This window comes from Lepisosteus platostomus, chromosome 13 (assembly GCF_059453375.1).
Source record: "Lepisosteus platostomus isolate fLepPlt1 chromosome 13, fLepPlt1.hap1, whole genome shotgun sequence".
Classification (NCBI taxonomy): Eukaryota; Metazoa; Chordata; class Actinopteri; order Semionotiformes; family Lepisosteidae; genus Lepisosteus; species Lepisosteus platostomus.
In genome coordinates, this window is record NC_142623.1 from 14,634,607 (window position 1) to 14,660,441 (window position 25,835).

Genomic DNA, 25,835 nt, shown 5'->3' on the forward strand with positions numbered 1-25,835 from the left:
GAATTTCAGGAACATTTAACTTGCGCTTTCCTTGAAGACTGAGAGACTACAGCTTTAACAAGATAAAGTCAAAAACTCCTTTTAATTTTTGCAGTAAAAGCCATACATTGTTTTCAATATATTACTTATTTTAATAATTAACATTTTATAAAAATAAGTTATTAATCCAAAGATACTCGTACCACGTCCCTCTTGTAAAAAAACAAAGCGGAAACATGCTGCATTAGAAAAGCTTTCCACCCAGACCAGCAGTAGTTCAAACAGACTGTTTTTTTTCCAGCCTGATTACCGCTTAATGATATGATTTGCAGATCAAAAGGAGTTACAAAAAGGAAGAAGGAAAAGCAAGTGAAAATATTTAAATTATAAATTCCACCAGTTTCAGCGGAAGCCGTTTTTTAAAATGCAGCCTGGAGAGGAGGGGCAGGTCCCGCCGACTGTGGGCGGCGCACGCGGCCCGGGCGCAGGCTGGCTTGGCGCTACAATTCCCGCGCTTGTCTGACAGGAATGCTGCCCCCCCTAACCCCCCCCTCGGTACAGCGCCTGGGGGTGCTGGTGGGGGGTGGGGATAAGCCTGGTTTCTGACGTCTTTGACTGACTGGATTGGCAACTTCTCGGTGATCAAACGGCACCTTTTTCACCTCCTGAGATAAGAGGTCTCATTCCAACAGAGGGCCCCGGTAACGCAGTCAGGGAAGACGCACCGGAACAGCACACCTTTGTCTTCATCTGTCCTTGGTCTTGTTCGTTCGTTCTCCTCGTGACAGAGGAGACGGTCTACCTCATGCCATTGGCATCTATAGGGACTGTGCACCTTAACCACTGATTTTACTCTAATGACTTTGGTATTAACGATTGTGATAACATGTTTTTTTACAAAGCGCTTTTCACACCACAGGATCCTAAAGCCCATTGGTGACAAACAGCAGCCGTTGTGGACAAGCAGTCCCACTGCAAGGCAGATCAGGGGCAGGAGTGACAAACTGCTGCACCAGTAGAACCGGGGAGGAATTCGAGAGAGGCCAGATGGTGCAGCCATGAGAGGAGTTCTAGCCAGGCCTCGCAGGTTGACACCCCCACTCTTAAGCATATGAGAATTTCATTGGACTTACACCTACACTTGTACACGTGACAAACGCAACTGAACTTGCAAGCATTGCCTGGGGATCTTGAAGGGTAATGTAGTCAAGACCCTGACTGAAGAACGTCACCACCAGTAGTGTTAGTTTGGACATTCTGGGCCCCAGGAAAGCCCACCACAACCGGTCCACCTTTTCCTTTTAGTAAAGTTGGAATGGTCATGTATTCCCCCTGTTCCTCGATAGGTGATTGCCCATTGGACTGCGAGGGCTGTGGCCACTGAGCGGAGAATCATTACAGTTTCAGGCAGCTCTTGCCAGGGGTGGCAGGGTTATACCCAGCCCAGTCTTCAGCCCAGCAGCAGCCCCAGAGCGCTGGGGGCTTCTTTTGGGATTACTGGTCTGGAGCCTTGGACTTAAATGCTCAATTTGCACTCTGGATGGGCCTGCTGATTGGTTGCATCTCTGCTGATCCGAATCCTGAACATTTTCTTAATCCATAATAAAGTTATTCAGAGTGCAACGTTTTTCTTCAGTTTAAAGACTTACGTTAAGGCCAGGGACCAAAGATTTGGTTGGAAACCAGTATTTTGATAACTATCTCTGTCTTTACACTGAGTACAACGGCAGCGAGAAGTATATATTTTTTGCTTTTATCTCTGTTCCGATCTGGAATTGTTGTGCTCTACTCATCCGTACAGTCGCTTCAAACAATGCCTGATAAAGATCTGAAAAAAGCTTTAAAAATGCTACAGAGGAAAAAAAAACAGCACTCAGGGTTTTCTGAAATTTCATATCCATCGACTAATGTGTTGGAGCGTGAAGCTGCTGTTCATAGGCTGGGTAAAGAAGAGTTACCAACAACTGCAAAAGCTGATATTCCACTGAACGTTGCAGGAAAGAAACTGTGTTCTAATGTCACATTCTGCAGTCGTCAGGGAGGAAATGTGCTGATGCAAGCCCTAATCTGATCTGCGTCTGTGGAACTCCAGGTAGCTGGACAAGCAGATTTTGTCATCCATGGAATTTTTTTTGTTCAAGTACAATTTAGGTTTTTTTTCTCAGGCCAATTAAAGGATCAGAGTTTCGTTTCAATCCCCTGATCTGCATGCTTCTCATGTTTTCCTGTGGGGTGTTGATGGCTGGTGCTGGTCTTGTAGCTGTTCATTACATGAATGTTGATTCTTTTGCTGTTCCTTTCTGAATGAATGTTTGACTGGGATTGACCCTGCGGGCATCGTCACATGCTTAGTTGTGTTTGCCTCTTGACGTCCATTTTGGAATAATAAGTACTTGATCACCTTGGCTGCAGCAATGCTTCGCCCTTGCCTGTCAGGCCATCCCATCCATTCAGCTCTGTGAGCCCTGGTCCAGCACAGGGAGGTCTAGGACCTCAGAGAGACTGTAGGTTGTGGCTGACTGTGCTTGCTGTAGGTGTCCTGCTGTGCAGTCATTCAGCAAGCTACCAGGCAACAGAAAGGCTGCTGTCACCAGAAGATGACTAAGCCAAGTCCAACTTCAATCGCACCGGACCCTACCCTGCAGGGCCCAGCAGGACGTGTACTGCCACTCAGATCATCCCAGTCAGAGCCTGGCAAATAATGGTTGTAATGCTTCCAGACCACAGAAACTCGGGTTTCACACCAGTCAGGGGTATTTCCTGGAGCCGCCACATGGATGGCCGGTGTTCTTGCTCCTGGTGTTGTCGGGAAGTGTTTGGGAAGGTATGGTAAGCAAGGGGCCCTATATTGTGAATCACTTGCCTTGTTCTTGTGCATAGTATTACCTTGTGGGCCCTGACTACTAGCTAAAAGATGAGAAACCCTGACAATCAGTCTGGCAAGAAAAAGGTTGCAACTTCAGTCTTCTGTGATGCTCGGAAAATGCTGCAGCAGAGTTTCCTTTCATCTCAGCCTGGTGTGCAAAGCTCCAGTCGGCTCGTATTTAAATTACTTTCTTAAGTGTAGCTTGTATAAAAAAAGCATCCAAGCCTTGTAACAGATGTTTCTGCAAGGGCAGTCATCTCTTGTTTCACATACGGCGTCCTTGCGTCTGTAGAGAATTTTTAAGATGGTGGGGGATTCTCTGATCGGTTTTGTGATGCCTCATGTGGAAGGAGCTGCTGCCTTGCCAGGAATCCCTTCATCGCGATAGCCTATCACCTATGGAAGGTGCTTCATAAAATAAAGGTTGCTATTTTGTCCACCACTTAAGCTGCTGGGCAACATGACAGAAGTAAAAAAAAAACAACAATCTGTAGTGCGCTACAGTGATAAAACGAGGGGGCGGGAAATCGTTTTGGGGCGTCTTCTCCTCAGCTGGGGTAGACGGACCTGCGTCGGAAGCAGCTGCAGGTCAGGCACCTGAGCGCGCTCATGCTGAGGTGGAAGAGCGTGCCGTAGTTGAAGAGCAGGTTGTAGAAGGTGCGGACGGACAGGCTGCCCGACTCGTCCGCGTACTTCATGGCCACCAGCGGGGTGTACAGCGCGTTGGTCTGGCAGCGGAACACCGGGCGGCTCATCTCGATCACCCTCACCGTGGCCTGGGGAGCCAGCAGAAACACAAACGGCGAACGGTTACGAACCAGGATTCGCGAATCTGTACGTGTGCGTCTCTTTGGAAGATGGGATGGGGATTTGTAGCTTGTTTTTTGGTTTCCCTCTCTCATCTGCTCATCTGGAGAATGTGAGCTGCAGAGATGTATTTTGTAAAAGATTTTCACGTCGGCACCGCCGGGGTGAGGCATCACGCCGCAGGGGCCACAATTGTTTCTACCCTTCAAATTATGGGGGCAGGAGGTCAGATTATCACTTTTTTCTCTAGTTTTGGTCATTGAAAGGTGTATCTAAAAACCCAAGGGCTGAAGTTGCCCAGCCTTTGGTTTAAAGGTTAGATTTCTAAAGAATGGAGGCTGGAGTAATGGCATGACTTGGCAGTGGTTTTGATGACTAGATCATAGTTGTGTTCATCTTCTGTGTGTCAGCACCTCCCCCTAGTGGCTGAAATGTGAGATGATGGGAGAGTGTTTCACAAGGGTGTAGCTTGTGTCACTGACGTGCTGACCTTAGCCACAGTGTCAGGGCTTTGCCCCAGGGTGACAAAGATCTCGTGAGAGGCCGGCAAGTAGACGTTTTTGAAATAGTGTACAGTGTCGGCATCTGCCCCTGGGAACTCGGACTTCCCCACTTCTTCCATGAGCTTCATCTCAAACTCTGTGTTGACGGGGCCTGGCTCGATCAGAGACACACTGTAGAGAGAAAGAGAGATAGATAGATAAGAGTCATCTCACACTCCCAGGTTCACAGGGCCTGGGTTGTTCCGAGACGTGAGGGAGGGAGAAGGTGAAAGGAGTAGGAGAAGAAAAGACCAAACCGAGCGGACAGCGAGACAGCGGTTCTGACTGGGCCTGGCTCGAGCTGAAGGAAGAAAGGGGAAATGAGAGGAGCTGCCGATGGTTCCGACGGACACTGGAGAGCACAGCAGTATCTTCTGCCTGCCAGGCTGCACTCCTTTTACTGGTTATTGGTAAACCAAGGACACCCTAATGGGGAAAAGGGATGGCTAAGACAGCAGGCTGTTCAAAAGCTGACAGAACAGTCCCTTTAGTTCACTTGTCCAGTTCATGACATGTGAGTGTTTTTGCCTCCCCTGTGACTCACCTTGTAAAGGTCTTCACCTGAGCGCAGGTGGAGCTCCGGGATCGCGGGTTCGAGTCTGGTTTGTGTTACTAGCCAACTGACTGGGATTTCCCAAGATGCAGTACATAACTGGCTGTGTGCCTCAGGGAACAGGGTGGGATTAAGCCGACAGAGCCCTGGGTGACGTCGGAGAGACAGTGAGCTCAGCTGTCCTCCAGTTAGCTCTGAAGCTCCGGTACGGGGCAGTGTTGCCTGTGACATGCTAAAGGACGAGTGGCCTGAACGTCAGCGGGTCAGAGGAGTCTCAACGTACTCATCCTCCCCTGTGCACAGTCCCAGGGCTCATAGCTGAGAGCCACGATGTGAGAAACACAATTAAAGTGTCATTAATAAACCGAAAGATTTAAAGTACATCGTAGCCCAGCCTTAGAAGCTTTGCTTAAATTAGAAATGATAGAATTGCAGACTTGTGTGTGTGTGCACTCTCCATTCGCATTCACTTACTTGATGTTGAATTTCAGCAGCTGGACTGCCAGGCTTTCGCAGAATCCCTCCATGGCGAACTTGGAGGCGGAGTAAATGTCATTGAAAACAATACCTGCACCAGGCAGACAGGAGAGAGTTCGTCACAGCATGTGCATGGCCGAAGGAGTACTCATTTTGGTAGAAGCCCTGTTAGAGAGAATGTCATCTCCTTCCAGTCCAGCACAGATGACTTTGGAGCTTTTACGTATGTGCAGTTCTGCCCACTTGTTAACAAGGGGTCCTGTCACAACTGGATAGGCATTTTTGCCAACAACTTCTGTGCCGGGAGACGTGCGTTTTGTGCATCCAAATGTACCGTACAGGTCATAGTGCACAAGTGCAATTTAAAGAGTCAGGGCTAGCTGACTTGGTGCCCCAGGTCTTTTGTGTTCCCCTGATGGCAGCCATGCACAGTTTAATAGCTACAGAAGGGTAATGGAACAAATGACATTAAATCTGGGCTTTTAGCGTCTTGGGAAGACCTGGAGCTTTTAGTGATGAGAGTTGAGTATAGTTTTTTCGGGGGGACTCGGTGTGTCGATATACCTTGCAGCCCCATCACGCTGCTCATCACCACGATGTGGCCACTCTTCCGCCTCTTCATGTCCGGCAGCACAGCCTTGATCATGCGCACGGCGCCGAAGAAGTTGGTCTCGAACACCTTCTGCATCTCCGGCATGCCCAGGCTCTCGATGGGACCAATCTGCCCTATTCCAGCGTTGTTGACTGCGAAGCACAGAGGTGGGGGTGGGGGGGAACGGTGGACAGAAAAATGTAGCCAGTGCAACAGGCAATTTCAGCTTAGTCCATCAGGACAGTTTGATTTCCCAGAGTAGTTTCTCCTGGTGAGCAGCCCATTAAGAAAGAACTTCAGAAGGTCAGGTTAAAGATGGTTAACATCCAGATCTGTTGTTTTTAAATGAACAGCTTTGAGGTACTGTATAGCTGGGATTCCTGACTTCCTGACCACAATCTGGTCCTGTTTTCTATTCCTCTATCACCAGCATCGGCAGGCTGTGGAAAATGTGGTACGAGTTAGACCTTATTTGAATCATTTAACCTTTCTACAAAGTGTATAGCTGTTTATAATTTAAGCAAGTAAAGACAACTTGCTGGGTTCTGGCCCCCTGAGGGCCAGAGTTGAGAATCCCCGGAGACAGATTGTGCTAGTATGACACAACACTTGGCACAAAGGGGAGCAGACTCAAACACGCCGCTGTCTGGTTTAACTTGGCCTTGTATGCCACAGGACTGTGAAAGTATTGCTGGGAAGCCAGACAGCTCTTTGGTGTTCAGGGGAGGTGGTGTTGTTATTGGCAGTGTCCTGTAAATATACAATATGAAAATACGATGAAATAAGCATTCCAGTTTAAAGTGATTAAAATTAAGTGGTAACAAATGGAGACTTTTTTCTCTCAGTGCTAGAATGGCAGAATGTTTTCAGAAAGCCTAGCACAAGTTCATTCAAGGAAATCTTCATTATGGCTTCAGTGAAGCATAAGAGGCAGGGGTTCGCTTTTTATTTCCACTTCAAGAGTGTCAGGTTATTGCTCCATTTTGTGCACATTGCTCAACAACAGGGCAGAGCTTTTCTCCTGCTTTGTTTTTTGTATTCTAAGTACAGCATGGCCAGAGCTGCTGATTACAACTAGTAGGATCAAGAGAAGAGCTGCTCGAGACCGCTTGTGACAAGAGCTTTTTGAGATTAAACCACAAGGTGTCACTGTTGATATTGTGAGCTTCATAGAGGTGCCATTAATGAGTTCTTTTGACTCTTGCAAAAAAAAACACTAATAATGCTGTTTCAGGAGAGGAAATCTGTTTTATACATTATGTGGTTTGAGATTTTAAAGATACAATTTGTAAAATGGTAAATTATTTTATAGATAAAACTATTACAAAATATGTTTGAATATTATCAATGAAACTTACAAGAGATTATTGGAAAAATAGACTGTGGCTTCAAATCAGTTTGGACCATTACCATCAGTGACACCCTCTGTACTGAAATGACAAGTCTACTGTATGATCACAGACCTATCTGACTGTGCTTGTGCTGTGTTCTCTCCATGGAGAGATAACATGCTTCTTTCATGTGTAATTTGGAGGGAAGTAGATTCCCACAGTCTGCGTTGTGCTAAAAGGCAGCTCTGGGGGCTTTTCCACACCTCTATGCGTGACTGTGATTAGAGAGCAGTAAGTGTTTTCTGCAGCACAGATTACACAGAGACTTGCAGACAAGTCCCTTTCAGGACAGGGTCCTGCCCAGAGTCCCCAAAGACAGCTGAAAAACAGCTCTGAGGGCTTTTTTTAGGATCCGCATCAATGCTTCCGATTTCTTGGGACAGAGAAAGGAAAGGCACTTCTTTACATCAACAGCTGGAGGAGTCTGGAATCAGCTCCCTGGCCACGTGCTTGCAGCTGGCTCTGTGGGATCCTTGAAGAATCCTTTCATGAGATTCTCGGTTCGCTAAGCTACTAAAGGGCCTTGTCAAGTTTATGATGTTACAATTTCGCGGGTGCGCCAACACACTTGACTTCGTCTGCTCTTTTGTCATGTCGTACCACAGTAAAGTTTTTTGAGTGCTAGGTTTAATGACGGACACTTGTCTTTCATGACCAAGAACAGAGAGAGAGAGAGGGAGAGAGAGAGAGGTGCGCACTGGATGAAAGATCACTGATAGAAGGACAGGAAGAGGCAGACAGGAGTATAAGTGTCCTCCCTCCCAGGTGATCACTTCAGGAATCAGTGCTCAGTAACCCTTGAAAAGAAATCCCAGCTAATTTTTAAAATATTAAAAAAAAACATTTATTCAACTAAAGGACGGTGTGTGCAGTACTCATGTCTGGTACTGTAGGGGAAACCCAGAAGGAGGCAGGCTGACAGGTGGGCAGACGTAAGCAGGTAAGCAGGCAGCAAGCGAGGGTGTCCTCTTACTCAGCACGTCCACCCTGCGGTCCTGGATGCCGTCGAGACACTGTGTGACGGACTCGTCTCTGCACACGTCCAGCGCCCGGATGGTCAGGGTCTTGTTCAGAGTGTCCCCCGCCTCCTCCTCCAGCCTCCCCTTCTTCCGCAGGTCCCGCATGGTAGCGACCACTGCCACACAGGGGAACAGGGGAACAAGGGACACCCCCCACAGGTCACACTCTCATGTCTCGGCAGGAAAGTAACAGCAGGACGGAGTTCTTTTCTTTGGATGTTTAACGTGAGGGGTTTCTTTTTTCCTTTTTCGAAAATGCAACGCAACTGGAAGGGCAAACTCAGCACAGCAGACAAAATTATGAGCCACTGGACAGTGTACTAGAAGCGTTGATTATATATTCAGCAATGCCATTCCTTCCTAAAAGGATTCCAACAACAAGGAAGGTCAGTCAGCAACCAGTCAGTTTGTTTGATGTAATTTGTAACTGCTGTGTGTGATTAAGTCATTGTTGGAAAAGGTCTGAATAAAACCCGCTGTTCTGTCATCCGGGAAAATTTAAAGAGCTCCAGAAGACTGTCTGTGCCGCACTGTGTGTGCCTGTGGTTTGTGGCTACTGATCATCCTGAGCTTCACCAGGAAGGCTGGGTCACATGTTCCCTGAGGTGCTGCAGGGGTCTTGAACAGTGGGCAGATCAAAGCTGACTGGGGCAAGATGCCCACTAAGACCAACGCCCCCCCCGGTAGGGTTACAGCATCACTGTGTGGAACAAGCTGCTCAGCCATGCTGTTTGAGTATTTCAGGGAAACATCTGAGAGGAGGCCCTTGAATCAATCAGCCAGTCTTCTCCCCTTGTTTTCTGCTCTTATGGTCTAATTTTGTATGCCCTTCAGTTTTTTATTTTTTTTTGGGGGGGGGGTTAGTTATTGAAAATGTCTTGGATTTTCTTTGGCTATTTTTTTCCATTGCTTTGTTTATTCAGCGTTTTTTTATGTAAAGACCTTTTGTCTCTTTCTCCAACTGCGTTTTAAGCACAGCAGTAAAATCTGAAGTGACAACTGCAGCCAAAGGGGCAGCTCAGACGCTTGTCAGTCGCATAATGACGAGCTTCTTAATTGCTTGTTATGCCAATATGAGCCAGAATGTTGTGGCCTGTCTTTCTCTTTTGGTATGGGACCAGAGACGAGCCGAGTTTAATGGTGTCAAGGACTGTTGAAATGCAAAAGGCTGGTGCTCCGCATGGTTTGGAAATGCCTTTGTCTCGGATAAATGCGCCTACGTCAACAGGATACTTATATATTCACCCGGCAAGCTCTGGCATTGGATTCCTCAAGGCTGCAGTGCTTTTGTAAGGGGTTTGATGCAGGTCCTAAAATAGCCATTTATAATGTTTGACACATTAAAAAAAAAAAATATTGCATAATGAATTTACCCAACCAGTTCTCTGCTAAGGAGTGAGAAATGTTAGCAACTGATGAAGATGACTACTGTCTTTAACCTTATTTCCACCCTCATTTTGTGAAGCCATTGTTTATTTTCTCAGATATAAGCTGTAAATTAAAAACTTTGCCTTTTGACATGCACTAGCACAAGTGAGTTCCTCTGAGATTTCTCATTTTAAAGAAAAACAAAACTGCTAATTCCGTTTCCATACATAAAGCTTGGAATCATTTAGGCTCATGCTGTGCTGGTCCTTAACCTTGCAGAGCTCAGGCCAGCAGAGCCTGAATGCTGTTGGACTGTAGTGGTTTCTCCTCGCATGCCTCCAGCTTGTTCCTGGCCTGAGAGGTTACTCTTTAAGCCTCGTCTGACCTTTCAGAGACCTTGTGAAAGCCCAAATCTTGGAACAGCAACTTCCCCCAAAGGATCTGTTCGGGCAGAGCTGGCATCCGCAGGGATGCCAAGCTCCCGGCTGAATCTGGAGCCAGGGAGTTAGGGCTGAGTGAAACTCTACCGCAGGAAGAGGTTTTGGAGCTTGCGAGTGATTACAGAATTGAATTAAGTAAAAAAAATCAACATTGCTGCACTTTTGACAATTGTATATTTCACTTTGCTCATTTAGGGAACTGTGGGCATGGCTTGAGCGGCTTGCAAGTGAGTAGCTTCTGTCACTATAACATGCTTACACTGTCACATGCTTAAACTTTTCAGCGGTTCCTGCAAACCCATTTGATGAGCTGCTGTAGTGCTGCAGGCATTGAACCTCCTTCCATGTAATTTTTACAACAAAGGTGTCTGGCTTCACTGCCGTTTTATGAGAGCAAGCTCTTGTAGCTTTTGAGCATGATGTACTGTATACAGTCAGTCAAGGTGACTCCATTGTCTCCTGCAGTTTAACTGGTGCACTAATTCCTTGTTGCTCCACCTAATCTGCTGTGATTTTAATCCTCTGACACATAATAGGCTACAGAGAGCTACTCAGACAGGCAGGTTTACTCTTACATGAAAAACACTTTGGAATTCATCCAGGTACAAGCAAGACATCTTAACCTAATCTTTTAGGTTGACTTGTAAGGCATACAGGTAGAATGCTGGTGCAGTGGTGAGCATTGCTGCCTTGCGGTGCTGGGGCCCTGGGTTCAGTTTCGGACCACCTGAGGCGCTACCAATGTGCAGTTTACATATTCTTCCCGTGCTCGTGTAGGTTTCCTCTGGGTGCTCTGGTTTTCTCCCACAGTCCAAAGACACCATGTTGGGTGGATTGGCGTCTGGGGAAATTGCCCCTGGTGTTAGTGTTGCATGTTTGTGTGTGCCCTGCGATGGACTGGTGTCGCGTTCAGGGGATACCCTGCTCTAAGCCCATCGCTTCCTGGGACGGGTTCCGGCTCCCCTGTGACCCTGTACTGGACAAAGCTGCTAGAAAATGGATGGATGTAAGGCGCTTCTTTTCTTAAGGTTGAGGCTTCATTCGTTTGTGTTTTTGCTTTGCCTTTTCCACATTGCTACCTCTACGTGGCCTTACCTGGCCTCTGCTATCTCTGCAGCATTTCCTGGTATTCGTCTGCCAGCGCCCTGAACCTGAGAGCACAAACTAAACGGCCCGTTCCTGCAGCTCAGTTCTCACCGGACTAGCCTGCACAAGGGGGTGTTGCAGTCTGTCCTCCCGCTGACACAGAGGCGTACAGCGCACAGCCCCTCCGGCCCCAGATTACCCTCCCCGCTAATCGGCTTCACTTCAAACGTGTTTTCAGCACGCTCCCGGCCAGATCCGCTAGAGCTCCCGTCAATTAGTGTTCTCCGGTAAGCCCAGAATTAATCCATCTCATTTTAAGCGTTTTTTTAATATTGATTTTTTTTCTATGCTGCCTTTCAAGAGTGACTGTAGCCCTTGCAAAGAGCCACAGCTGGGGGAAGAAGATTGTTTCTCAGGCCTTTGTAAAACAAATTAGTTGTGAATTTAAGTTGTTTAAAAACTGCAGGTGGTAATTCTCACCATGTATGCCAAGAGCAAGGGTTGAAGATTCCAGACAGTCGAGACCCGTATCCGAACCATTTTTCACCAAAAGCCTTTTCTTGTCATAACAATTAAGAATAATTCCCTACACTTATATAGAGATTTTCTGGTCACTCCACTCTGGACGCTCTTGGTAATGGGGACCCCCCTCCACCACCACCAGTGTGTCGCCCCCACCTGGATGATGTGCCAGTACGCTCTTCACACACCAGCTATCAGTGTTGAGGAGAACAGGGTAATGAAGCCAAAGCAGAGATGGGAATTATTTAAAAAAAAACATGATTGGTAAAGGGCGGCGGGGGGATTGGCCAGGACACTGGGGGTAACACCCCTACTCTTTCACAAAACGCCTTTGGATTTTTAATGACCACAGAGAATCAGGGCCTCAATTTTAAGTCTTATCTGAAGGACAGCACCTTTTTTATAGTATAGTGTCCCCCATCACTATACTGGGGCATTAGGACCGACACAGACCACAGTGTGAGCGCTCCCTGCTGGTCCTGCTAACACCTTTTCCGGCAACAACCTTAGCTCTCCCAGGAGGTTCCCCATCCGAAGAAGGCTCCACAGCCTAGACGCGTTTCTCTTCTTCTCTTTTCAGCAGGAATAACCCTTCACTTGTTCCTTTGTAGCCTCTGCATGCCGACACAGCTCCCTACTTGAACTACTTCGGCATGTATAGTACCTGCAGGCATCTTCTCGTCTGGGCACATTCATCAAGACGAAGTGCGATGGCCATACTCTCGCACTGGCAGATCTGCTAACCGTCCTTCCCAGTCCCCAAAGAGAGAGCGCACACACATGGGCCAGATGGCAGCCCTTCTAATTCGCTCCTCTTTGTTTAATGGACTTGAAAAGGCTTATGGTTCTATAATAAGACACGTCTCCCCTTTTAAGTTGCGTAGTCCAGTTTTTTATAGCTCACAGCGGCTCACTGAAGAGAGAAAATAAACTCCCTTGTCAGAGCGGTGCTTTCAGTCTCCATGCAATTACAGCACAAGCTGCTTAAGCTCTCCTGCCAGATACAGGCCTTCCTGTGACTGTTATTACAGCCTTTACCCCTTTTGTGTGGGATGCAGTGTCTTTTATAACTTGATCGCCCAACCTAATCTGGGATAAAGGGAAGGTCCTCTTCTTGTGGAATAGGCCCTCTGGGTGACAGGTGAAGCCCTGTGGGTGACCGGGGGGGCATCTCATCTGGCCTGCGAATCCCACAGGCTCAATCGCAGTCAGGTGTCCAATCCACGAATCTGCTCTGTGGCACAACCTGCGCTGATGGCAGATGAGGTCAGTATGTGGAAACTCTTTTCATTTGGCTACCTGCTACAGTGTGGACACACAACCTAACTTAATATTCCCTAACTGGGAATGCTTTGGAACCCGTCTGCAACCAAACCCAGAAGACACAGTGTCCCCTGGGGACCCAGCATACCCCGCACCTCCTCAAGTGGTCCCGGTGCTCCCTGTGACCCTTGGGACGCCATACCTGCCCGAGAGGTACCCGTGTTGCCCAGCTGTGAGCAGTAAAAGAACACCTGAGCACAGCAGCCCCAGCTTTCCTTCCTCACTGTGTCCACCGGAATGGCACAGGAACACCTCAGAGTGCATTTCAATATTCGGAGGCTGCTGCTGACTTTTCCATTAGTCCTAAACATCCCCCGAAATCCAGCTGCAATCCTAATTTTACAGCTGCCTGCCCCCGGGGTGTCCAAGCAGTCTCTGTACAGTACCTGTAACCCTAACCCTGCTCTTCACCTGCAGTGATGTCGTGCCGAGATGCTGAGATGCATGCTGGTCCTCTGGTCTGACCCAGCGACGGGCACTGAGGTCGGAGGTGTGGGGAATTTAGGGAATTTTTGCCCCCCGAGCAGAGTTTGGGAGGTCCATACTCCCCTCCCCTCCCTTCAGTTTAGAAGAAATAGAAAAATCAGGAGCTTCCTTAATTACACGTTCTTACGGGTCACGTGATCTAGAACCGGCTGTAGCGTTATCAAGTTGGATAATGTGGACTGGCGCTGTTTGAAGTCCCCAGTGGGCTGAAGAAGCTTTCCCCACAATTAGAATCGAGCTTGACGCTGACCCCAGCTGATAAATGTGCATCTCGAACAGCTTCATCCTCATCCCTCCACAGAAAAAGAAATAAAACCGTGACCCCTGTGTTCAGCGTGAAGCGCTGCAGGTGAATGTTTGTGAACTCTTTTCAAGCAGGAACATGACGTTGTTCTGAACACCATCTACTTTCAGCTCCGGTAAGCTCGTGTCCTGCAGTCAGCTCCTAAGATACCTGCTTTTATAACTTGATTTTGTTTCATAACGTGTTTGGAGAACATTTTAAAAATGCTTTATTTCCCTAAAGCTCCACTGCCTTTAGTGCTCAGGAGGAATAATCGATACATTGGTTACTTTCCCTTGGAGTTCACTGCGGCTTCACGAAGCGTGTGACCCCTGGTGTTGTCCGGCCATGACGGGGTCGGTTCGCACCATCACAGGGGCTGGGCGCGCGGGGACAGCTGCGCGACGTGTCGTCGAGTTCGTGCCATATTTGTTCACGAGGTTCGCAAAACAAGACAAACTTCACCTGGTGTTGTTGGTGGGGGGAGGGGATACGATCTCTGTCTCAAATGTGTGGTTTCATGGACATTAATCATGAAAACTCGCAAGTTAAAGGATGACGGAGAGTTCTCCGAGTATCTCAACTCTGAATGACAGCTCTACGGTGACTCCAGTTTATCGGTCACGTTTTTCTTCAGGGTCCACGTCTCTCTAATTGACGACATTCGTGTATACACGCTTTACTCCGCTTGCGATCCTTGTACCTAAATGATAACGGGAGCCCTCCTCGCCGTGGTTATCTTGTCTGGTCCGTTTACATAACCCTGCTCTACTTTCACCCTTTCACTGCGCTCGGACCTAAACTGCGCCAAGTTTCTACCGCGGGAATCATTCGCAAAGGGGTGTATTCTTTTTGTGAGCCCCTTTTGTACAGCGCAACTACTTTCTACCCCGGGTCCCAGTGGAGATTTCAGAAGCGCCCCGGTACCGGTGCCGGTGTCCTCGTCTAGGCAGGGCCCTGACCGCGCGCGCGGGCGGGGCTCAGTCGGCCGCGGCGCCGCGCGACAAGAGGGACCCCTGTGAACTGGCGGGGCTTCTCTTTCTTGTGCGCTCTCCGCTCTGGCGCGCAGTGTTTCGGAAGCGCCGCTCATTCAGATGGTCATTCCTGCCACCGCAGGACAAGTCTGGCAGAGGAGCGGAAAAGTAGGAGCCGGCTGTGGACCCGCACGGTCCACTGTCCCGGCTTCGCACCTGGATAACTGTAACCTTTCGGTTTCATTTGAATAGGAAGAACAGCACCTGTATGCGAGACTGGTATAAGTCGGTATAGTGACCACGAAGATAAAGGAGGGGGGGGGCAGCGAAGTAAAAAACGTGCTTACCATAGTAACGCTTCTTAGCGTCTTGGGCCAGGAGCACCGCTAGCCGCAAACCGATCCCGGAGGAGCAGCCGGTGATCAGCACGACTCTCTGTCCGCCGCTGGCCATGGCTACTTCTGCTCTCGTTCTGCAGGGCGTCCGCCCCGCTGTGCGCTGGCTAGGAGCACTGAGGAGGATCAGGGACCTCTCGGAGCGGGCGGTGCGGTCACATGGCCGCTCGGATCAGCCCCGGTGACTTCACCTCGTGCGCTCGGGGCTGCTGGAGGGGGGGCTGGTATTGATGGCGTCTGCCCCCCCCCCTCCGGGCAGCTGTTCTTATCGTGGGTCTCAGTTTCTCAGTATCAGGGACACTTGTGATCAAATAAGCAATAAATCGGTTCAATTTAGAATGAAAATCCAGGTTCCCAATCCTTAAGGGCAATTTGAACCAAAAGGCTTAATGAACACTATGGGTCCAGATGACATGATTCCAAGTCTGTTAGCTGTTGGCGACGCAAGAACGGTGCTGGACAGAGTTGTTGACTCGGATGAAGGAACAAGAAGTTCCTCACACGTCCTGACACATCCTCAGGGCTCGGACATTGGCGTGCTCAGGCGGAGAGCGAAGACCAGCAGGAGATCTGAAGATCACCGTAACCCGAATCGGTGAAACCCCTGGTTGTCTGAGCTAATGAATTGATCAGCTGATCAATGTGTTCACTAAGGGCCGGTCTGAAAAAAGACGAGACCATACTGTCGCCACGTGGGGCCTGGGCTGGGCTCTGTGTTCATTGTACTTTAACCGATTCAAGCAATACTGTTATCTGTGTAGACACATTTATTAAACCCACTGCCTGAAGAGACGCCGAGGCATTGCTTACAACGCCTGGCAGCGTGTGCAGAATTTCAGGCATTTAAGCCTGAGTGCATTCAGGATAACCTGCTGAATTTATAAGGGAAGACTAAATTCAAGAGTTACAGTTTCTAGGTGATAAACTATCAAACCAGAAACAACAAAAAGACTGTAGCTATTTAAAACATGTGGTCTGCATTATTCACTTTTCCATTTGATTTTATGTGCTTATTGAATTATGAATATTAAATTAGTGCGTCGCTAGAATGTCGGTTATGTAATTCTGGTTAGCCGCATTATCTCTAGGCTCAAGGATTCATAGTGCGCTTAATCGACACCAAGACGAAATGAAAGACTCTGCCTCCCCCTAGTGGTGGCATATAGGTATTGCAAATCAAGATAATGACGAAGGTTATTAGAAAAATAATTTGTCAAATGGTTTTTACTCGGTGAAATGAGTCTGATTCCATGTGGTTTAGTAAGCACTGATACTGAGTAAACTTTAGAGTTATGAGCACCTGTTAGCAAACGTTTGTAGATAATACAAAAAATATGTTCCTAAAATATCCATCTATTCATTTTCTAACCAATACTTCCAGTTCAGTCATGGGGGAGCTGGGACCTATCCCAGCAAGCAACAGGCACAAGGCAGGGTTCACCCTGGATGGGACGCCCACACTTTGCAGACACAGACACACCAGGGCCAGTTCTCCCAGAAGCCAGTCAGCATGCCTGCAGGTCTCCGGACTGTGGGTCCAGAACTGAACCGGGTCCAGGGCCCGGCACTGCGAGGCGGCAGTGCTTACCTCTGTGCCACCGTCCTACCGTTCCTGAAATACATAAATAACATCCTCACGAAGCATGGATTAATGCAGCGCTTTTACAAACCCCGTTCCGTGTTAAAGAGCCAGTTGTGATCCGCAGGTGGCGTTCAGTGCTCCTGCAGCGAGGACTGTGCCTCCTGGCCTGTGCGGCTCAGACTCGGAGCGATGTGGCCGCGCAGGGCAAAGCAGAGGAAACCCGAGCTTCAGCCCTGAGACATGCGACTGCAGCACACGGCCCGTGGGCGCTCCCCGCCCCCCTCCGGCCCCCCATCTCCTCCGGTGTTGGAGTCCAAGTTGGTATGAGTGCAGGTCAGAGGTCAGGGTCCAAGTGCTGAGCCTGTCTGGGCTACCCTGAGAGAGGAGATAAGATCGCTGGGCAGCGCTGAGGCCGCAGGCCAGTGGGGGGTGGGGGAAGCTTGTGCCTCAGCACTGGTCATCTCGTGCTCAGACCTGCCTGTAGTGCTCAACACAAGGTCAAGCCCTGCCCTTATAGCACCCCAGCCCCGCCGTCACTTTTATTGCCCCACTGAAGCCCTGTGAACTGCGACTCATTTTGCACGTGCTCTAAGCCCTGGTCACCACATCGCAAGGCCTGGCACGCTTCCCAGTCACGGGTCACTCTTTCCAGATTCTCTGCATTTGTTCTGGGTGACTTTTTCAGCTTTTTCAGTCTGGGTCATTCTCCTGCACAAAGCAGGTTACTGCAGACTTGATTGCAATGACCTTATCTTAATTAATTATCAAATAAATAGAATATCCATTAAAGTGAAATTACAGTTGTGTTGCTGAAAAGCCCCCCCGTCTCTCTTGGTATACCTATGTGTGCAAAATAATAATTATCTGCGCCGTTGGAGTACTGCCAGGAAATATATTCTCGCCACAATATGGCTACAAATTACGACCATAGCCAATTTCAGACAAGCTGGAACATAGTGGCTTATAGCCCAGCTATTTGAAATGTATCAGTGTAAGTCTGTCTGAAATTAAAGGCATGCTGTGCTTGAATGCACTGCAGTTTAAATCCAGTCAGAGCTGTTCACAGCATGGATGTATTAGGGATATACTTGCACGTGGGCTATGGGTTGCCATCCTGTCCCCCTGGCAGTGGCTGTGTGTTTTGCATTTTAAAATGTATCTTTAACTTGTTTGCACCATGACAGTAAAAAAACAGCTGCTCTTTTCCTGTACTTTGAGTTTGTCAGATAGCCCTATTAGAAAGGTGACCTTGCCAGCACGTCCTCTTTCCTCGTTAGAATCGGTATGAACAGCTTGTTCTGTGCGGGTTGACAGAGGAGAAGAATCATTCTGGTTTGAGTTACCTTCTTAACTTTGAACTTTGAGTCTGTACCAAGAGGCATTCTAAACGCCACACATACTGTAGTTATGGGAACTGTTAGCATTTCTTGCATTTTTAATGCCTCACAGTACATGTTCCTGAAAAAGAATGAACAAGCCCGATTCCTCCTCGTGTTAGCTTGGCCCGGATGACTTTTGTAGACCTGTCTTTTTTAATGCGCTTGGGTGCTATCGAGACCAGCCTGGAGTTGTGCAGCCCTGGGTTAAACTGTCCAACTGACTGGCTTGTCGGAGAGCCCTCCCTGCAGTAGCTGCTCTGACACGGACAAGGGGAAGAACTTTAAAAGCACCGTGACCTCCCATCTGATCGATAGGACTTTTTCAGCTCCTTTAAAACCTCCCCTGCTAGCCTGACGGGGTTTTTTTTGGAGGTGGGGGGGTGCTGCACCAGAAAGGAATGCCATGAAATAAACCTGAGAGCCCCTTCAATGAGCGTTCCTGGGGAAAAAAGCCGTTTTTATTGCTTTTGTGAGGGGTTTCAAGGAGCGAGTGTGGCAGGGTCTCCCCGGGGTGTCGGTTTATCAATTTGGAGTATGCCTGGAATCTGTTGCCTGTGTGGGGAAAGGTCAGGCGCTCCAGAACAGGTTGATGGAGTGGACAGTGAACACAAGTTTAGCCTTGCTGTGAAGCCGAAGCGGACTCGCGCAGGGGGGAGAAAGAGAGGGAGGGGGAGACGGAGGGGGCAGAGGGAGAACTCTCCCTGTCGTGGTGTGCAAGCACAGCGCCCTGCATTTCAATATGACCGGGACGTGTGAAGACCTGAACTAAGGGTCTGGCGTTTCATGACACATCATGCAAGTCTAGGAACAGTGCGGGAATCCCATTCTCCGTGCAGAATTTCCCTGTACATTTTGCAGATTATGTGCCGTAGGAAATTTGCGCTTTCTAGGACAGTGTTTGTGGGTCAGGATCAGGGGGCACCCGCTGTTCCATTGGTGTCGGGAGTATCTTCAGAGATGCCTAGGAGGATGAATAATTTTGTTTACAGTCTGAAACCGCAGGAGGGAAAAGCATCTGGTGCGATGAATAGCCATTGTTTAAAAAAAATGTCTGGCTTTACATTAGGAGAATGAGTGGAAGGGAAGTGGCTGGGCTCCCAATTTGTCCTCTTCATATCCTTGTGATGCTTGCCGGGGGATGCAGAGTCACTGTTTTTCATTATGGCCCGTCTTTTGCTGTGGGCAGTTTTTCAGACGGACGCTGCAGTGGAAACTTTTTGGTTTGCAAAGGGATCCCCCCCAGCCTTGAGCCAGATGGGTTTGATTTAAACGTCGCTCTTGGTCATTGTGTCAAAACCTTTTCAATAGACATCCATGACAGGAGGATAGGATGGTTGGGTGTGTTTATGGTAGCATCCCCGCCTTGCAGAAGGATTTGAAGTATGGGGACGACATTCAATCAATCAATACAGTGAACAGAAGAGAAGTGACTTCCTGCCCTGGTGCCCAGCGCAGCTCTCAGTGTATGAATTTAGGAGTCTGGGCTGGTCCTGATCTAAAAAGAATAGGAAAAGGTCCTACTCGGACTACGCCTGAATTCTCTCCACGGCAAGCACACTGACAAGCGCCTCTACTTCAGAAATAATTTGATCTTCTCAATGGCATGGATTTGGAGCCTCGTTGACAGGTCCTCGTTCTTCTCCTTCAGTTTGGGAGTCGGTGCCGAAAGCCCCAGAGTTGAACAGATGGTGATTCTTAAATTGGTGGGGTATACGATTGCAGGGTAATGAACGGTTCTAATTATTTTTATGCCCTGCACCTTTCCAGCTTGGAATGGCTGGCTGGCTGCTTTGAGACCAGGCTCTCCAGCAATGACTCCTGTGCCCAGCTCAGGAGAGAAGGAGGGTGGACCACCTGCAAGAGGAGATGCCGCTTTGCTGTAAGGCCTGGAGATCCCTGGCCAGCTCATCCCAAATCCCTGCTGGAGCTCTGGCAGCTGTGCACCGACGCTGGGGGAATCCCAGTTAGAGTTGGCTAGTGACGTGACCCAGGCCCAAACCCGGCAGCTCCTGCACTCTGAGCTCTGGGACTGGATCAGCCACTCGGGAGCCCCATTAATTCTTCTTTTAAAACAAAAGTGTGGAGATGTTTGGAGTGGAACACAAGTGTGATCTCTTGCCAACGGTGCTGCAGCTAAGTCACCGGCTGTTGCTCCGCTAAAATGGGGAAAGGCAAGCAAGCTGAAGCAGAAGAATATTGACGTCAGAGAGTGCTTTTTATCCAGATGTCTTTTCCACATTGCTGCGTGTGGCACAGGGCAGGGCCCGGCGAGGTGTGCTCTGGGAAGAGGGCAGCTGAGTGGGAAGATGGAAAAAGGGAGAGACAGAGGCAGCCTTTGTCTGGGAAGATTTTCGACAGCCGTTTCCTGCAGAACATTGAGAGACATCGGGGAGAATAATCCCTTTGTTTGCAAACAGCTTCTTGGAGCGCAGTGTGTGTGTTTGTGTGTGTGTGTGGGGGGGGGCAGATGTGATGGAACTACAATGGCCTGTCACCAAAACCACACGAAATCTGCAAGTATCAAAACACAGTTAATTTGCACAGTTCTCATTGCCTGTCTGGATCTTAGGGGACTGGATGCAGCACCCTGTTTAGTGAGCTCCTGGAGGAGCATTAAAGTCAATTGAATGGAAGTGTGGTGCTTGCCACCAGTGGGCTTCAGAGCATTGCCAGCAGTCATCTACTTCACTGTTTGAATCTGTTGTTGCCGCACCTGGAGTATAAGGCTCCTGTAACGTGACAGCTGGCTCGACAGCAGGCTTGAGGAGCCGTGGACGAGGGGACACCGGGTGCCTGGCAATTCAAGGCTGTTACTCTAAGTGTAAGATGATTTGTTTTGTGTTAAAATCAGCTTGGACTGTGATTGTAAACCTCGTAGGCAGCACAGAGTTGGAAGACAGGGATGCACACACACACACGTGTACTCACACACGGAACTGCAATTAGACATAGGGCACCGGGAGTAGGAGGGATGGCCTTCGGCAAAGAGTCATGGGTGTAAAATCTGAATTGAAGCCCCTGATCCGTCGGTCTGCTTTTCACGTTAATTCAGGACAAAAGTTTCCGATTAAAACAAACTCTCCAGGATGATTGGCCTCTTCTTGTTTTGGTTTATTGGCTTAACACCGACTTCAATGCAGCGCCGTTGTCCTAGAAGAAAGAAGAAGAGGTCTCCTCAAACTCATTACACCGCGAGATCTTGCTTGTGTTTAAAAAAATAGATGAATATTAATAAAGAGGGAAGCCTCCAGCAGGCATCCTGCAGGCATCCGTGTTGGAGTCAGGATGCTTGGGTTTCTGATACAGCCCCCTCCACCAGTCTTGTGACTTTCGCGGAGCTCGTATTGGAGAGGGAAAGGCAGAGAATGTTGGCAGAGGGGAATTAAGTCAAGGTGGCGTTCCTGGGATGCCTCTCTTGTGTGCCTGCGGTCATACTGGACAGGTGTGAGTGAGAGAGGGAAGAAAACAGGGGGGGGTGTCGGAGAATGCAGCAGCAGCAGCCTCCCAGCTACGGAGCTCGACAGTTCAAACAGGCGCAGGACCTGACATGCCGTCCCCACGGACCCCTCCCCACCCCAGGAGCAGGGCCCTTCCACTCCGTCTGCCTAGCAGAGGGTTCCATCCCTGCTAACCTGCTAACTGACAGGGATCAGGATCAGAAGAGGATTCCCGGCTTTCGCCTGGGATCACGAGCGCTGCCTCTTGCCCCTTAGGCCTGTTCCCTACTCCCCTGACCAGTCATGTTCTCGCCAGAGCCGTCAGAAGAGGAATCATCTCGTTTTGCTTTGTCTCCCATCTATCATTTTTCATACCTATCCAGCGATTGTGGATTTTGGCGTCTGCGTTGACTTTTCCTTGGCCTGTGCTTGTAGTGGGGGGGGGGGGGTAGGACGCATGGCTTCTGTTGTTTGCCTGTCCTTCATGCGTGTACCGCAGTCCTGTTCCGTCTCAATCCTGCTGAATCCCCAATACCTGCATGGGGTCCCCCAAGAATCGCGGCTGTATCAACGAGGGTCCTATTTCATGGCACTTTGATCCGCTGAAGGTGTTACTGCCGCAGGCGGAGGATATTTCAGGTCTGGTGCCTTATTTTGAGTGAATTTGCATGTGCATGTGCAGGAGTATGAAATTATCATCATCCTTTTCAGCTTCATCTGAACAACATGGCCTTTTTTTAAACCCTGCAGGTAAAAAAACCTGGAATGGATCAGTCTGTTTGTAATGGGAGTACCACCCGATCCTGCAGGCAGCCTTAAGAGAGCCAGTGCGTGCCGTAGTGCTCACTGGCCAGCTATTTCCTTTTGTTGTCCTGATCTTTCTGCAATCTGTTGGGACTGAAAGGAAGAACATAATGCCGTTATCCACGCACATTATGTGCACTTATCCTTGCAGAAACAAGGGTCACGTGCAGCAGATGCGGTTTCTCTTTCTCTTGCTTAATATTTTTCCAGTCTTTGGCTGTTCTTGGAGGTCTCTCTTCTGAGAAATAAGCTTTGGGAAAAACATGAACAAAAGAGTCGGCAAACGGCAGCAGAGCCGTGGTGGCAAGCCTGCGCCGGGTCAGAGAGCCGCCTGTGCTCCGTGCTCCTTTTGAGCAAACAGCCCTCCTTTCCTTAAGGTGGTGTGGAATGCCCCCTGCAAGAGAGAGGAGAAGGGGAGGGTAAACAGGGGAAGAAAAAGGGAAAAACTCGGTTTGTGTCCCTCTCCCTTGTCTGCACTGCGTGTCCCCAGCCCTGTTTGCGCAGCTTATTTGAAAGGCTGAGCTGAACCTGTTAATTAGGTCTCTCGTCCGCCTGCTGTAATGATGCAATTAACGCCGCTGTGCCAAAACCCTCGCGCTGCTGACACCGTGACCCCAGAGGAATTCGGGTTGGAAGACAACAAGGCTGTTCGCATAAAGGGCACCCTTTTTCTTTCTTTCCCTTTTCTCAGAAAATAGTTTCCACATGGAGTCTCGTCCCCGTCCTCTCCCTGCCACGTCCCCCGCCCCCCCCAGCTTCCATGGCTTTCTCCTTCCTGTGCCAAGAATGCCCACTGGAGACCGGAGAGCTCTGCCGCTGCGTTCCTCCGGGCTCCATTGCTGCTCCCCGTCCTTTCCCAGGGAGCCCAGGCAGGTGAGTCCCCTCGAAGAGAGGACTCTCAGCTCGGTCTTTGTCTCTCAGCGGCCTTGCTTTGTGGGTAGACAAAGGGCCACAAGCCACAAGTTACAAGACTGACATTGCTCACGTCTGAATCTCCATTCCTTATACTAGGGCATCCCAGAACCATTCCTTCGGGTCCCATCAGAAAAACACATTTCAGTAGGGACTCTTGCTTTGCACAGTTCTAATATTGTGCATGAATTCTGGGCTATCTGAACAGATTTTGATTTGTACGAAAAAGAAGAAATGCTCCAGTACACTCACCTGACTACTCCCGTCATTCATCGTGCATCATATGGAGCACCCATACTCTCTGTTTAACAGTATCTCGTTGAGGTACAGTGACTATTCTTAAAACTATTTGCAGGTAGATATTTGTGCATACAAAGAAGGAAAAAAAAAAGTAGTACAATCCTCCTGATGGAATAGTTACAGACGTGAAGAGTGGCTCTGGATTCTCCAAGCTCACTAGTCTCACGACAGGAGACTGCTCAGCTGAGGGGCCGTGACCTTAGAGTTAAAGGTCAAAGATCACAACGTCACTCTGATCCACATACCTGATGGCAAAGATGAGCGTGGCAAATCATTTTCAGCCAGGCTTTCTGGGCTTCGGTGATTAATATCAGTCACATAGTGGTGGAGGTTTTCCTGGACTGTAACCATGTACTTGAATTTAAGAGCACAAGATAATGTGACAGATGAGAGGATGCCATTTGATCTTTGTCATTTATCTACTAGTGACTAGATCTTATCCAGCCTCTTGCAGGAAGACTTGCTGCCTCTGTGCCCTAGCTATGTGCTCTGTTTTCTGTTTGCAAAGAAAGAGCCTCCTGGTCCCAGTCCTAAATGATGTCCTACGCAGTCCAAACTTCAGCCCAGTCAGACTGGGTCAGCCCAGGCTTGGTGATATCCTGCATGTCTTTGTGTTTTTCGTGCCCTTTTGCTGTTCTGTTTTCGCTTGGTGCTGTGAGGTGGTGACACACAGTGAGGTGGATGGCTCTGAATCCGCCCGCCGCATGCCTTCACTCCCGACTGCAGTCAGCTGTTGGTCGCGGGCTGTGCCTGAACCTCTGATCTGAGAGACAATCCCCATCCTCCATCTTCCTGTTAAGCCCAGGACTACATGCAGGTTTGTATCGCCACACCGCAGGTTGTCCCCCGTGGTCTTCAGAAATTCTAAGACAAGAGTGCCTGTTCAGTGCTGTGTGACGGGTGTGAGTTTGTTCCTCACTGTTTAAATGAAGGATACTTTTCCTCCTGCGCTCTCTGCCCAGACACTGCGGGCAAATGGGAAGGCTTGCACAGATAGGAGCTCGCCTGCTTTCTGCTGCCGGCGGGTGTGACGCTTGGGTGAGAGATGTCTGAGGTGTGCCGATGTGTCAACGCTAGTATTAATTGTTAAAAAATCCTTTAAGATCATTACGTAATGCTGCACTTGACTTCCGAATGTCTCTGCTACATCTTATTAATGCGCTCGTGATCTTCATATTTAATTTGGTGGTGTTTTGGGATGGAGTCTGGCATGTTTGGACATGGTATGAATTTGACACTCCAGGTGTTAGGCACAGGGTATATCTGTTTATTTAAAGAACACGTACTGTACATGCGGATATATTTAGTAAATTGATGTGATGCCTCCGAGAGGTATGTAATTCAATGGGCAGAATCGACAGTGAACTAAATCGAAACTTCCACCCACCAATCAGAAGTTAAAAACCTATTTCTCCGTGAGTAGCTTGCCAAAGGCTCTGGCTTCTACACAATGGAAACCTGTTGATTAGCACTGGATGTGTGATTTACAGTGGGCGGGTGGACCTGGATTGGCTTAATCCTGTCCAAAAATTGTTTGCAGAATTAGTATTTGAAGCCAAAGTCTTATTTCAATCTGGAGAAATTCAGAAGAAAATTCAAGAATATCATGGCACAAGGTACATTGCTCACCAATTTCCATGGCTGTGCTCGTCTATTGCTCACATCAAGACCTTTTTCTATTACTGCTTTCACATACAGTGTGTCCTGCTTGCATGCCTGCAGTCAGCATTTTGTAGATTTGTTCAAAATTAGAGGAGGAAAAGTTGTTGATTTCAGGGTGGTCCTGCTCTGGTCCTGGAGGGCTGCCGTGTCTGCAGGTTTTTATTTCAACCCCGCTGTTTCAGACTCTCATCTGTACTTGCTTCTGCTGGCTCTTCGGGAGCTGCAGCTTTAAAGAGACAAAGGTACAGAGTGTGGAGCACTCTGGCTTCATTTAGAAAGAATGTGCATGTTTTCCGTTTCTAGGAGAGAAAATGGGCCCCATGCAGCCTCTGGTGTCTGGTATTGTGTTTTTAACATGACAGCTTTGCAGTGCTGGGCATCCCTGTGGGCTTTGTTTGTGACAACCATTCTGTTATGTATGTGAAATGTGTTTCTTAAGCATTCGCCAGTCATAAGATATCAATCAGTGGGCATCTTCTTTCAATAACAAACAGATCAGACTGTTCCACAATAAAGGATGTGTTGGCTGGCTGGATGGTAGCCAAGCCATATCTTTACAGCTCGCGGCAGCAGTTTGTCATTTTACTTCTGATGTGGACTCGGGTCCTAACTGGGGATTATGTGTTTAGTCACATAGATTAGAAAAGGGTGCTGTT

General features: G+C 48.6%; 2 protein-coding genes across 2 annotated transcripts in view; one reads left to right on the forward strand and one right to left on the reverse strand.

Moving 5' to 3' along the window:
* LOC148650032 (uncharacterized) overlaps positions 1-25,835 on the forward strand; it is a 201,134-nt gene that overhangs the window by 51,332 nt on the left and 123,967 nt on the right. The window lies entirely within an intron of this gene.
* Positions 64-15,318, reverse strand: LOC148650033 (retinol dehydrogenase 8-like). The gene is made up of 6 exons (XM_088603405.1): positions 15,056-15,318; positions 8,181-8,342; positions 5,789-5,968; positions 5,222-5,315; positions 4,143-4,326; positions 64-3,621 (listed from the first exon to the last, which is right to left on the reverse strand). The coding sequence occupies exons 1-6, from the start codon at positions 15,159-15,161 to the stop codon at positions 3,394-3,396; spliced, it is 954 nt and encodes a 317-aa protein (XP_088459531.1). The 5' UTR covers positions 15,162-15,318; the 3' UTR covers positions 64-3,393.